The 13,799-nt window shown below is 49.4% G+C and overlaps 1 protein-coding gene across 5 annotated transcripts in view; it reads right to left on the bottom strand.

The window, feature by feature from the left end:
* Positions 1 to 13,799, bottom strand: part of LRRC20 (leucine rich repeat containing 20) — a 107,952-nt gene that overhangs the window by 39,208 nt on the left and 54,945 nt on the right. For 4 of the 5 annotated variants that reach the window (XM_034662622.1, XM_034662620.1, XM_034662619.1 and 1 more), the window contains one exon: positions 4,331 to 4,480. In XM_034662622.1, coding sequence (XP_034518513.1) covers positions 4,331 to 4,355 — 25 coding nt within the window. In that variant the 5' untranslated portion in view covers positions 4,356 to 4,480. Of the gene's footprint in view, positions 1 to 4,330; positions 4,481 to 11,138; positions 11,226 to 13,799 lie in introns of those variants that run through there. The other variant, XM_034662623.1, reaches the window with a different exon arrangement.

Raw genomic sequence — 13,799 nt, forward strand, 5'->3', positions numbered from 1 at the left:
GGAACAGACTTGCATGGGACGGCCACACGAAGACACAGCGAGAAAGCAGCCGCCTATAAGAGAAGAGAGGCACCTGAAGAAACCAAACCTGCCGAGCCCTCGACGTCTGACGCCCAGCCTCCAGGGCCGTGGGCAGTAAAGGTCTGTTGGTGAAGCCCCCACGGCCGCAGCACTTCATTCTGGCAGCTCTAGCGAACTAACACACATGTGCAAAGCAGACCTGACTTCTGCCTCCCCAGGCCGCCCACCAGACTTCCCGTAAATGTCTGCTTTGTCACCCCTCAGGTGTTAAGGTGGCTGTCTGCTTCTACCCCCGCCTCTCCCGTGGACCCCTCAAGGACCGCGTCTAGTCTTTGTTGTCCTATCCATCCCAAACGGCTGGTGCTAAGAGGGTTAANTAGTCTTTGTTGTCCTATCCATCCCAAATGGCTGGTGCTAAGAGGGTTAACTGAGATGACACATGTCAAACCCTCTGTGAGAAGCTTCGAGGGCTAAGCCGCCCTGTGAGTTCGGACCCCTGGGTTATAACTCACCTGTCCTGCCCACAGCCAGGCCCCAACAGGTGCTCCTGAGGAACTGCCGCACTGAGCTGAAAGGCAGGCTGTGAACAACCGAACAGACGCGCAGACGATGGCCAGGCCGCAAACAAAAACAGCAAGGACCCACAACCCACAGCACCCTGCCAGGGGAACCAACTCATCCGCTCTGGGAGCCGGCCCAGGACACCAGTGTGCTCTCGGTCACACTCGCAGGGACTCAGATGGCAGTCTCTCCTGACGGTCCAGGAAGCCAAATATGACTCCCACGACAATCGGCCCCAGGTGGCCAGGACTTGATTACCAACGGACAGTCTCCCTAATTTTTGTTCCAACTTCCAACTTCGGGTCAACTGGAGAAAGCCAAAATGCAGCCTAAGCAATCAGGCAGGATGCCCGCTGCGAGCTGGCCTGCCTCCAGCTTCCCACCCCCCCAGCGGGGCACAGCCTTCCCTTTTATCCTCTTCCCTTTTATCCCCTCCTCTGCCTGCCTTTGAGTCTCTGCCAGATGCCGGTGACAGCTGCTGGCTCCCCTCCGCTAGAGCCGGTTCTCAATAAATAGCCTCTGCTTCTCATCTGGGTGGCTTTTGTGGATTTCCACAGGTGTGCAGGCCCTGGACACAGTCCATAAGAAGAGCTGAATGACTTGTATCAGGAGGCAGTGGGGAGATGGGGACCCAGGAGAAGAAGGGGACAGAAGAGCCGGAGTCAGGCAATGAGATGCGCTCCACAGGGCGCGCTGGCCCTATGCACGGATTCCATTGGTGCCACGGGCTTTCTCGGGTTTTGCTTTCTTCTTCTATAACATGGGTGAGGGGCATCAAGGGCAATGGAATCACTTAAAGATGACCCAGCTCTGAGGGGGCCATGAGCCCCACAGAAGCCAGGCCCCAGGGCGCCCACCGGAGACAATGTGGCAGGTGGGAGGAGGCAGATGGCCTTCTCCCCAGCACAAGGCCGTCTGCCTCCTCTGTCAAGAACCAAGCAGAGGAAGCCAGCAAGCCAGTGAAGCCTTATTCAAGCCTCCCCTTCACACATAAAAGGAGAGGGTTTTTCGATTTGAAAGAGAAACCACAAATCCAGGCTGGGGCGCAGAGCCACGGCTCTGGGAACCAAGTGCGGCTCTCGGCTCCAGCCCCTCCCTGCCCCTGGTCATCAGCCCTCCATCGGGTGCCAGCTGCTGCGACGCCATCTCTGTGAGGTCCAATGACTGCGCACACACAGCTTTCTTTTTGTGATGGGGGAGCGTGGGGGAGTCAAGAGCTGTCAGCCGCACACAGGGAGTGCAAACTACATCCTTCAATGGACTTCTGACCGGAAGGGTATTATGATAAACACATTTCTGTAGCAAAGGCACAATTGCATGGGGATCCAGGTGTGTTTCTCTGGCATGTGTCACCATGCCCCCTGGAGAGGGCCTACTTATTCGTCCCCCAAAGCCCTGCCAAATGTCAAGTCCTTTGAAAGCCCTTGCTTTCCGTGCCCACCCGCTACCCACGCCACTCGCAGGGAGCATGAAGTGTTGTTCCCAACGATCTCAGCATGCCGTTCACGCCAGCATCCCAGGACTTGGTGCTGTGGACAAGTCTGTTCAGCAACCCTGGGCTCCTTGAGGGACAGACCTGGTCTACAGGTCTCCATTCTCCAGCCTCCAGACACGTCTGGAATATGGCAGGTGCTGATGGGAAAGCTGAATGAAGGAGAGCACAAAGGAACTCTCTCGGCTTACCCAAAGGCAGTGTGCTGACCGCTCTTCCTGGAGGGCCCTGCCAACCCCCGCCATGCATTTTCGGTCATTCCACCCTCCTCTGGGAAGCAAACATCTCTAGGAGACCCGTGGGCTACTGCAGGTGGCCTGGAAAGGCAGCCCTGGCCTGCGTGGTGGACGATGTGGGTGTGCTGCTCTGGGACGTCTGACAAGCCTCCTCTCCCTGACCTTCCTTTTCCATCCACGAAAGGACATGGTAGAGATAGCTCTAATAGATGATGGGAGAGTCTTCCAACTGATGGCCCATGGGCTAAATCTACCATGCAAAAGTTTTATCGCCTTCCAGATTATATAAAAATTGATACAATCTACATTAAACCCCTCTCTCTAGCTTCTGTTGAATAAAACAGAACATCCTCGTAGCATATCTGGCTGGAGCTGAGCGGGGCACGTTTTAGTTTGCCACTATCTCCGCCAGTCTCAGCCCAGATGCTCACCACTCACACGCTAGTCTCTTAGGTAATAGCATGTATAACCCCTGAGCCATGGCCTCAACCTCAGAATGACTGGAATAGGTTTTAAAAAACGCTCACAGGGAGGCGCCTGGATGGCGCAGTTGTTAAGCGTCTCTTCGGCTCAGGGCGTGATCCCGGTGTTCTGGGATGGAGCCCCACATCAGGCTCCTCCGCTGGAACCCTGCTTCTTCCTCTCCCACTCCCCCTGCTTGTGTTCTCTCTCGCTGGCTGTCTGTCTCTGTCAAATAAATAAATAAAATCTTAAAAAACAAACAAACAAACAAAAATGCTCACAGGGCCCAGGCCCATACTCAGACATTCTGACTCAACTGGTCTTGGGATAGAGGCAAGGCAACTATGTTTGTAGAAAAGTGCCCCAGATGATTCTAATTTCCACCAGAGCTGAGTGCTGCGGTCCATGGGGCCTGCTGGCTGTGAGGGCAGATCTCATCCGTGCAGAGAAGCAGCCACCAGAAAAGGACGGACAGGAAAAGTTAGCCTGGTTAAAAGTGCCCACAGTGCCTCCGGGGAGCCAAGTGTTGCCCTAGGATCCCCCACCCCCCAGTGGTTTAGGCACCAATGCAGTGAGCCCCGTGAGTGTCACTCAGAAACCACTACACAGACCGATCCCTCCTTGGCCTGCATGCTTGTGGCTAGCTGGCGGCCTTTCCAGGCCCTAGCTCGCTCCTGAACGTTACAAAGCTGCTTCTGGTCCCTGGGCTGTGTTTGCCAATTCATGCCACCCTTTCCCCTCAGGGCTCTGCCCGATGCCCTCGCCTAAAATCGGCTGTGTGAGGTATGCTTGCGCACGTCCCTCCTGCACATCAGCATTTGACTTACTGGTTTCTCTAAACAGGCCCTAAGATCCATTTCATGCCTCTACCAGAACGAATTCCAGAAGGCAGGAATCGCCTCTCCTACGGCCCTGTGTCCTCCCCAATTCTCCCATCCATGGCTCACTGAGCGGCAGGGGACTCTCGCAGAAGGGCAGAGGGGCTGCTCTATGGAGAGGGGAGCGGGCACTGCAGTGGCCACCCCCTCCTGCTCGCCCAGCCGGAGGAACCGTTTCAAGAGAATCCACAGTGCCCACCTGCTGGCTGCCTGCCCATCGCCCTGCCAAACACCCTGGTCCACTTGCTGTGTGCCCAGCACAGGAAACTCCAACCTCCCTAGCGTCTGCCACTCCCGACCCGAGCTAGCAGAGTGGGAAACCAGGGCTAGGGTGGCAGGGTAGGCAGGGGGCTTGTTCAAGCCTACTGAGAAATAACTACTTGTGGGCCTCGGGACCCCACACATTCCGCCGGTCTGTTGTGAACAAGACAATGACTCCTGGACCCACACCCCTGACCATCACTCGATCTGACTCACAACCAGTTTAGAGGGAGGAGTGACACGTAGAGACCTCCAGGCTGCAGGGAGGACACAGGTGCAGCCTTGTAGCCTCCCCTGGAAATGATTTCCTGAGTCTAGCTGACCAGACTCTGGCCCCTGTGGACACTGTCCACACAGGGCTGGCGCCCGAAGGCCAAGGGCTGTCCATGCCCTCCCGGCCTGGGCTGAGCGGATCGTACCTCGGAGCTGACAGAACGTGGTCATAAACTTGCTGGTGAGGGACTTGAGCTCGTTGTTGGCCAGCGTGATGAGGTGGATCTGGTCGGTGACATTCCGTAGGACCTTGTAGATGCCAATGGGGAAGGAAACCAGCTTGCACTCGGCCAGATCTGCAGCCAGAGAACAGACACAGAGCGGAGTTAGCCACAGCTGCTCGGGGACTCCCCCCACACCGCATGCTCCCCGACCCTGCCTCTGCTCTCCACCTCCTTTCTCTCTCACCCGTCTTCCCTGTGCCAGGCTCGAAAGCCTGCCCTCCCTCTTCCGAGAGCCTTCATCATCATGGGTCACACCCATCCCTCTCTCGCACCCTGAACCCATGGGTTTGGCGCAGCACCTTGTCTGGGAGCACAGCCTAGGAGCTCAAGGGCAGCAGGAGCACTGTGCCCGCTCAGGACGCCGGGCATGCGCGGCAGCATCCTCAAGCCCCTGCCAAGTCCGCCCTCTGCAATCACCGACTCCACGGGGAGCGCCGTCTGAACACGGCTTTGTAACAGTCGCCTTTGAAAATAGGCAGTTCACACAGACTTTGTGGTCTTCCCTGCTTCCCAGCTCTGTCACTCCGAAGGCCAGCCTGCACCAGAAGCAGCCGGGAGGCCGCCGTGGAGCACAGTCTGGCCGTTTCCCAAATGGGTAAGCCCGGTGTTACCCCATGACCCAGCAATTCCACTGGGAGGGGTACACCGGAGAGAACTGAAAACACATCACACGGGGGCCTTCACTGCTGCATTACTCACAACAGCCCCAACGCGCAAACTACCCACCTGGCCACCCACAGATGGAGTGGATAAGCAAAATGTGGTATTATCCATCAAAAAGAACATCAGCCATAAAAAGAAGCAAAGTACCAACACAAGTGTATATAAACCTTGAAAACAGGATGCTCAGTGCCAGAAACCGGTCACAAACAATCACGTAATTTATGAGGCCATTTACAGGAAATGTCCAGAGCAGGCAAATGTCTAAACACAGAAGGTAGGGTAGTGGTTGCCTAGGGCCGGGGGAACCTGGGGGCTCGCAGCTTGGGGGTGGGGGCTCCAAAACTGGATTGTGATGATAGTTGCACAACTCGGGAATCTAAGAAAATTGCTGAACTGTCCATTTGAAGTGGGTGAATTGTAGGATATGTGAATTCTTTCTCGAGAAAGCAATTGCTTCTGTACGAATGACAGCAGGGATGCACTGAAGGCATGGCAGCTCAGAAATCAGGCTCTCCAGCTGTGCTAGGTCACCGAAAGTCCCCGAGCCTCAGTTTCCTCATCTGCAGAACAGGGGAACTACTGCTATCTACTGAGCAGAGCTGTCAGGAAAATTAAATACGAAAGGTACTACAGTGCTAACAAAGTGCCTGGCAGGTGCACAGTGGGGATGCTGTTTCTCTCTGCCTTCTCCACTTTACCCTCCCCTTCTTACTCTACCCAAATCCTCTCTATGCTTCAAGACCAGCTCCCATCCCACCTCTTTGGAAATCTTCCTGAATCATCCCCATTACTGGGGGTCACCCTCCTCCAACCCCTGAACCCCATGAGCACTAACCAACTCAGACAGCACTGTCCCATCTCTCTGCAAACTCTTGTCTTTCCCCCAAAGAGGCCAGACTCTCCTGGGCCCCTAAGCCATTGAAGACTGCTCCAAAACAAATATGCAAAATTCAATGACTATTCCTACAGGCCAATGATGATACATAGTTTTTACAGATCCCATTCTGAACAGCGACAGTGATGCAGTCTATTGAAATAATCATAATTGAAGCCCTTCTCCCTTATCTGCCTCATAGAATTTCTACTCTTGCTCTAAGACCAGCTCAAATGTCACCTCCTCTAAAAGCCTTCTCTGACCGCTCTAGGCAGTTAGCTGCTCTAATCTCGGAGTCTCCTGGAGTGCGAATGAGACCTCCTCATCCTGTACTATGTTAACCTCGTCTTGTGTCTGCTTTCCCACCGGACTGGGAAGACCTCCGGAGCCTAGGGCCGGCAGTGCTCCAGGAGGCTGGGAGGGCAAAGCAGGGGTGCTGGCGACCTCATGGAGCTGGTCTGGGAAAAGAAAGGGGACAGACGGGGCAAGGGCAGAAGTCCAGGCAATGGAAGATCCACAGATGTCTTCTTTAGGGCATCCTATTAAAAAGTGTCTTGGGGCACCTGGGTACTGGGTCAGTTAAGCATCTGGCTCTTGATTTTGGCTCAGGTCATGGTTTCAGGGTTGTGGGGTGGGGCCCTGAATGGGGCTCTGAGCTCAGTGGGGAGTCAGCTTGAGATTCTCTCTCTCCCTCTGTCTCTGCCCCTCCCCCCCACTCATGCGCACATGCGCTTTCTCTCTCTCTCTCTCAAATAAATAAATAAATCTTAGACGGGGAAAAAAAAAGAAGTGTCTTTACAGCTTCGCCTGGTCCAGGGCTGTGCTAGGTGACTCCAGCCCTGCCACTGTCCAATGTCAGACAGTAGGGCTGGCAGAAGAGGGTGCAAGGTCCTGCCAGGGAGGAATGAATCCCCAGAAGTCAGGCTTTTGGTAGAGGGACAAGAAGGGCTGGAAATGGACCAGCTCTGTAGGCTCAAAGTTTGGGGCAGGCAGGGGATTCTAGAAAGAGCAAACATTTCCAAACAATTAGTCTCCTAGTGCTTTGTGCCAGATGTGCAATGGATTCGGGCTAGAAAGGAATCTTTGTTGTGGTTGTAAATCATAACGGCCCCTTTGGGTAAAAGCGACAGATCTCATTCAAGCTAGAAGCAACATCAAGGAAAATGTCAGAAGCTGTCCCTTGAAAGCAAAGCGCAAAATAAGGATGCCTTCCATCACCAGTATCGTTGAGTATGATCTTGGAAGTTCTGGCCAAAGACACAGGAAACATAAACACTGGAAACAGACAGAATGATGATTATGTGCATATGAAATGACTGCATAACCTTGAAAAACCAAAGTAGTCACCTGGCAAACTACACAAATTAAAAAGGTCTCAGCCAAGTGGCTAATTAAAATACATATGCAAACGTCAGTAATATTCCCATATGGCAGCAATAAAACATAATCTTTAAAGATCCTACTTCAAACAGCAATAATAGTATGAAACATACAGAGATAATCAGAATGGAAGATGCAGCTGACCAATATTAAGAAAAGGAGAAAAGCTCACAAAGAAGTCTTCTGAACGAGAGGGGATGATGCTAAGCGAAATCAGTCAGAAAAGACAAGTACCATGTGATTTCACTCCTATGAGGAATTTAAGAAACAAAACAGATGAACATAGGGGAAGGGAAGGAAAACTAAAATAAGATGAAAACAGAGAGGGAGACAAACTGTAAGAGACTCTTAATCATAAGGAACAAACAGGGTTGCTGGAAGGGAGGTGTGGTTGGGGAGATGGGGTAACCGGGTGACGGACATTATGGAGGGCACCTGATGGAATGAGCACCGGGTGTTATATGCAACTGATGAATCACTGAACTCTACCGCTAAAACTAACAATACACTGTATGTTAACTAAATAGAATTTAAATAAATTTTAAAAAATTAAGAAATGCTAAAAAAATAAATTGTATGTGAAGATACAGAACATGCTCGTTAATGACAAGTCAAAATATCGAAATGATAGTGACTTTTTTCAGAAATCAGTTCATAGATCGCTTAATGTAATTCCTACTGAAAATCCAGAAAATTATTTTTTTCACTTTAAAATTCGAAACCGTTGTTTGAAATGGTTTTAAATTTCAGGTAGGGGAATAAGCAAGGCTCCCTAAAAGAGGAGAAGGTAGGGGGATAACCAATATTTTAAGACTATAATAATTAAAACAGAGGGCAACAGGAAAAATAGATTATAGAAACAAAACGGTCTGAAAAATGTAGTCCATAAATAACATGTCATAATGTAATAAATGCTAAAGGAGGCCTCACACATAAATCGGGGAAAGGAAGAATTAATAACTGATATCAGAATAGCCAATTAACAGTTCTGGGAAAACAAAAGAGACTCTCAATTAACCTAAGAATCAAAGTAAACTCGGGGCACCTGGGTGGCTCAGTCGGTTAAGTGTCAGACTCTTGATTTCAACTCAGGTCATGCTCTCAGGGTCGTGAGATCAAGCCCCACGTCGGGCTCCATGCTGGGCTTGGAGCCTGCTTAAGATTCTCTCTCTCTCTACCTCTGCCCTCCCCCACATTCCTCTCTAAAAAAAAATAAAAATCAAAGTAAATTCTAGAGAGAATTACACTTGAGATACTTTTGAAATCAAACAAAAAAAAAATCAGAAGTCAACAGAATTTAGTATTTGTACAAAGTCAAGTGAAGACGACTTTCTAAACCAAGGAGCAATAACAGAATCACAAAGGACAGATCAAAAAACCTACTGTACAAACCATGCAGAACATCTGGGTGTTTAAAAAAAGGCAACAGACTGTGAAAGGGTCTACAAACAGGATAAAGACTTATCCTTAGGGGCACCCGGCTGGCTCAGTCACTGGAACACGCTACTCTTGATTGTGGGGTCATGAGTTCGAGCCCACGTTGGGTGTAGAGATTACTTAAATAAATAAACTTTATTTTATTTATTTATTTATTTTTTTAAGATTTTATTTATTTATTTGACAGAGATAGAGACAGCCAGCGAGAGAGGGAACACAAGCAGGGGGAGTGGGAGAGGAAGAAGCAGGCTCATAGCAGAGGAGCCTGATGTGGGGCTCGATCCCATAACGCCGGGATCACGCCCTGAGCCGAAGGCAGACGCTTAACCGCTGTGCCACCCAGGCGCCCCTAAATAAATAAACTTTAAAAAAAGTTATCTTTGGGGCGCCTGGGTGGCTCGGTTGGATGAGCGTCCGACTCCTGGTTTTGGCTCGGGTCGTGATCTCAGGGTCGTGAGATCAAGCCCCACACATCAGGCTCCACACTCAGCGTGGAGTCTGCTTGAGAGTCTCTCTCCTTCTCCTTCTCCCTCTGCCCTTCCTGCTCATGCTCTCCCTTGTAAATAAATAAATAAATAAATAAATAAATAAATAAATAAATAAAATCTTTTTTAAAAAGTTACTTTTATTATTTAAAATTCTCAATATAATTCAGTTAAAAAAAATTAAGACCACCAGAGAGAGATGAGAAAAGAGCATAAGATGTTCACAAGCAGAAAAATATAATTAGTCAACAAAGAAACATATGGCTCTTGAAGTATTGCCAAACTGCTTTCCAGAGTATTTATGCCAATTAGCATACATTCTGTCCAATAAGTAAGAGAATCATTAAAAAAAAAACTTTGCTAATATGATCAGGGGAAATGGCATCCCTTGCTTTTAATCAGCAAGTCTTTCAATAATGAGACAGATTATCATTCATGGGTAATTAACCATTTTTATTTCCCTTGTGGCAAAACCTGTTCACATCTCTTGACGTTTTCTATTTGGAGTTCTGGCATTTCTGCACACCCCCTCCAATGCTGGTAGACCTTCTTAAGCAGTATCATTGACCTATGTTTGTCCATTGTTTTTCTTGTTTAGTGATTCAAGTTATAGCATTTTTAAAAGCAGAATAAAAAAATTATATGCACTCTGTAATACATGTAAAACGAGGTAAAAAAGTACATATGCCTGGGAAAGAGGAAAATAACCACAGCGTTGAATAGTTATTACAAAGGACTGGAGCAATCTATTACTATTTACAGTCCCGATGTTTATTTTATAGAAAATAGGCAAAGTACCATTACATATTTAAATAAAAATATTTCTCGAGCATATATAGTGACACTTTACTTTTGAAATAGAAAAGTTAAATTATCATAAAAACTGCTTTTATTGGAAAAAATAACCTGGCAAATTCAAGTACAAATGGAGAGCAGCCAGTTCCTCAACAAAAGAGAAACAAGAAAGACCCATAAAAGAAAGAAACTCTCTGTATGAGAGTGGAGCCAAAGCTAGGAGATGGAATTTTCAGGACTCAGGCACCAAGAATCAATTGTGCCACGCACCCCCACTCCCCACGGTGGGGAGAGAAAGTGCTCACAATGGAGACAGAAGAGACATAAAGCCATAAGGCTATTCAAGTTATTTCCAAGGGTCCCAAAACAGCTGTCTTCCCGGAGTACATCAGCCCAGAAACGCCCAGCCCACAACCTCCTTCCTGCCACCGGCCCACCCACGCACCATCCCAACCATACACTCTCCCTTTTTGTCAGTCTCTAACTCAAGCAACACAGGCCTCTGCAGCCTTATCTGGCCAACTGACCTACGTCGCAGAGGCACATGGCCCCCATCTGAAGGTGCTGAGGGCCTGGAATGTATTCACCCCTGCTGCTCTTGTTCATTCTCCGTAATAGCCCTACTGTGTGCCAGGCACTGTTCCCCACTGTGCCCAGTGACTTCCCTAGGATTTTTTTTTTCGTACTCAGGAATACCATCTGTTCCAGCCACTCTTTGACCCCAGAACCACCTCCCAGAGGCTGGCATGCATGTGGCAGGGGTAGAGCACAAAGCTCCCGCCCAGAACAGTCTGGATGGCACCTTAGGCAAAGGGCTCTTGCTGGGATGTGATGCAAATGCACCCCGTGCAGGCCACATCGCCAGCCACTAACACTGCATGGGGACTCCAATCCCTGCTGAGAGGACAGGTCCGTGATCTCAGGAACAGTTCTGCATGGTCCCCGGGACAAGAATATGGAGATCCAGGTACCCAGATATGCGGGAACAGATCTCAACCCTGCCCAGTCTTCTCTCCACCTGTGCACAAGGAGCATATATCTCATGCTCGTTCCTTGGGGGATGGGGATAATAATAACCATAAATAGTACCACTTACTATTTCACACGTGCTAGGTTGTAAGAACTATCCTCTCCGTACACATGCGGAAACTGCAATGGAGTGACTTGCTCAAGGTCATACAGCTAAAAGTAGGGAAGTAAGATTGAGATGGTTAAGCTGTTCGGGAAGCCATGGGTTGTAACCATTCCACTATTCTGCCCCCTTGAGTTAAGAAGTATCTAGGTGCCTGTCTCTGGGCTGAGCCAGAGAAAGGGGAGTCTACGCAGAGCATCTCAAAGGGAAACCAGGGCCTTGGCTAAAAAATCCTTTCTAGTATAAACCTTTCTAGTGATTCTGGGGACGGACGAGGCCCAGGAAATCCTTCTCAGATCTAATTCAGAGGACGGGCACCATCTACACCCACTATACCTGTATGCAGTAGAGAAACACCTCCTAAGCAGAGCCAAGTTCAATGCTGGGTCCCGGGGCTTATGGGAGCAGGCAGTCCTCCTTCCAGAGGACACAGCTAGGATATGGCTAGGGGCCAGGTCTCACTAATGGAGGGGGTACCCCACCCAGGGAAGAGAAGACCCAGACTGGAGACAGGTGAGTCATCCTCAAGCAGCCATGGGATGTCATCAAGAAGAGGGTCCCATTCTTTACGGAACAGTTGACAGTACATGGAATAGTTCACCAGCCATAAAGGAAAGGCTCCCATGTGAGGAAGTGAGTGCCCCATCAGGGGGTGTGACCAAGCAGTCACCACCCACAGGATTCATGAACCACATGGAGACCAGGGGATCTCGAAGGTCTCACTCAACTCAACAAAACAAACATTGCTAACATCACTGAGTATTCACTATGTGCCAGGCACAGTAATAGGCACTTTTCATATATTAACTCATTAAATTCCCATAACAATGATGAGTTATCCACATAGGTGGAAAGTGAGGCCCATGTTGATAGGCAAATTGTCCAAGGGCATTTTGGAAAGATGATGAAGGACAAAGAATCTGAATGCAAAGATTCCAGTAGGGCGACCAACTTGTCCTAGTTTGCTCAGAACGTTCCCAATTTTGGCACTGGAAGTCCTGCATCCTGGGGGACTGCTCCTCAGTCCCGGGCAATTCCAGAGACTTGATCACCCTTGATTCAAGCTAGATGCTGATGGATGAGAGATTACAAGAGTCAAAGGAGAGGGAAGGCAACCTAGATGTGGGCCAAGGCACAAGCAAAGGCCCAGAGGACTTTCATTGCTCCGGGATACCACCTTTGAGCCCTACCTATGTCCTACAATTTCCTCGAGCCCTACCCTCACTCATCGAGTCCTCAGAGAGGAAGACTCTGGCACGGGAACATTGCATGCGACTGGGTGGTGCATGCAGGCCCACAGACCCCAAGTGGGACTCAGGGGCACTAACAACAGGAGACAGCACCAGCATCTGGACAGCAGCTAGATTCAAGCATGACTCTCTAGTGCCCTCCCCCCACCGCTGACATCTGAGCTGTAGCAGAGAACAGAGAAGCTTGCGGGAAGGCACTGTAGTAAACACAAAGCAAGATTATTCTCATAATTATAATTACTATTGCAAGAAGGCCAAACTGCATCTCCCTAAACCTCTAATTACGATAGTGCTTGGTGTTAATAAAGCGGCTTTTATTCACAATGCACAGGTCTTTCATTAAAGGTTATCTTGTTAATCCTAATGAATGCCTAATGAAAAGTCACCGGTGGGCAGAACCAGGGCAAAACAAGCAAAATGTGAGAAGTAAACAAACTGGACTGCAGGGAGTCAGGAGGGCCGGGTCAAACTCGTGTCATTTCCCAGAAACACGGAATTGTGCCCCTGGCTCCGTCCCTGCTGAGCGCTGGCCTAGTGACAGGGCCCTGTAGGGGGAAGCAGAGAGGGTGGCAGAACCCCTGACGACCCAGTTACAGGCCCAAAGGAGAAAGTGTCAGGGACTCAAGCTGGCATGCACATGGGCTCCAAGGCCTAGCCAAGAAGCAAGCTTCCCAAGGCTGCGGAAGTGTGACCTGAGCCCGCCCACGATGTCTTTTTTTCTACATAATCTTTTTTTCACAGAATCTCAGAGTTAGAAGGAGACTCATTTAGCCTATGTTTTCCAAACTTCTCGGTAAGAATCATGCGGAGAGGCGAATCCTAGGCCCCCACCCTTGAAATTCTGCTTCAGTGTGTCTATAATGACCACCCGGAAATTTGTGTTTTTCATAAATATTCCCAGGTGATTCTTAGCAATAAGCAAACTCAGGAAACACAAAGTAATGTAGCCTCCAATCTCAGACCTGAAATTCTCTTAATGTCTCCACCAGAGGGCATAAAGCTCTTGAATACCTCCAGTGACGGGGAGCTCACACTCCTTTCTATAGAATCATTTTAACTATTAGAGAGTTCTTTCATGAACTACATATAACTGCTACTCTGCCCTCTTGGGTCACACATAGTGTATCTGCCCTGGGCAACCTTTTTTTTTTTTTTTTTTTTAAAGTTTTTTTTTTTTTGACAAANAAACAGGCTCATAGCAGAGGAGCCTGATGTGGGGCTCGATCCCATAACGCCGGGATCACGCCCTGAGCCGAAGGCAGACGCTTAACCACTCTGCCACCCAGGCGCCCTGGGCAACCTTTTACATCAGTGAGGATGAGGGATGTTGTAAGCTTTTCTCCAGGCAAAAATACCCCAGAAACCTTCAATCCCC

This window comes from Ailuropoda melanoleuca, chromosome 6 (genome assembly GCF_002007445.2).
Source record: "Ailuropoda melanoleuca isolate Jingjing chromosome 6, ASM200744v2, whole genome shotgun sequence".
In the NCBI taxonomy this organism is placed as follows: domain Eukaryota; kingdom Metazoa; phylum Chordata; class Mammalia; order Carnivora; family Ursidae; genus Ailuropoda; species Ailuropoda melanoleuca.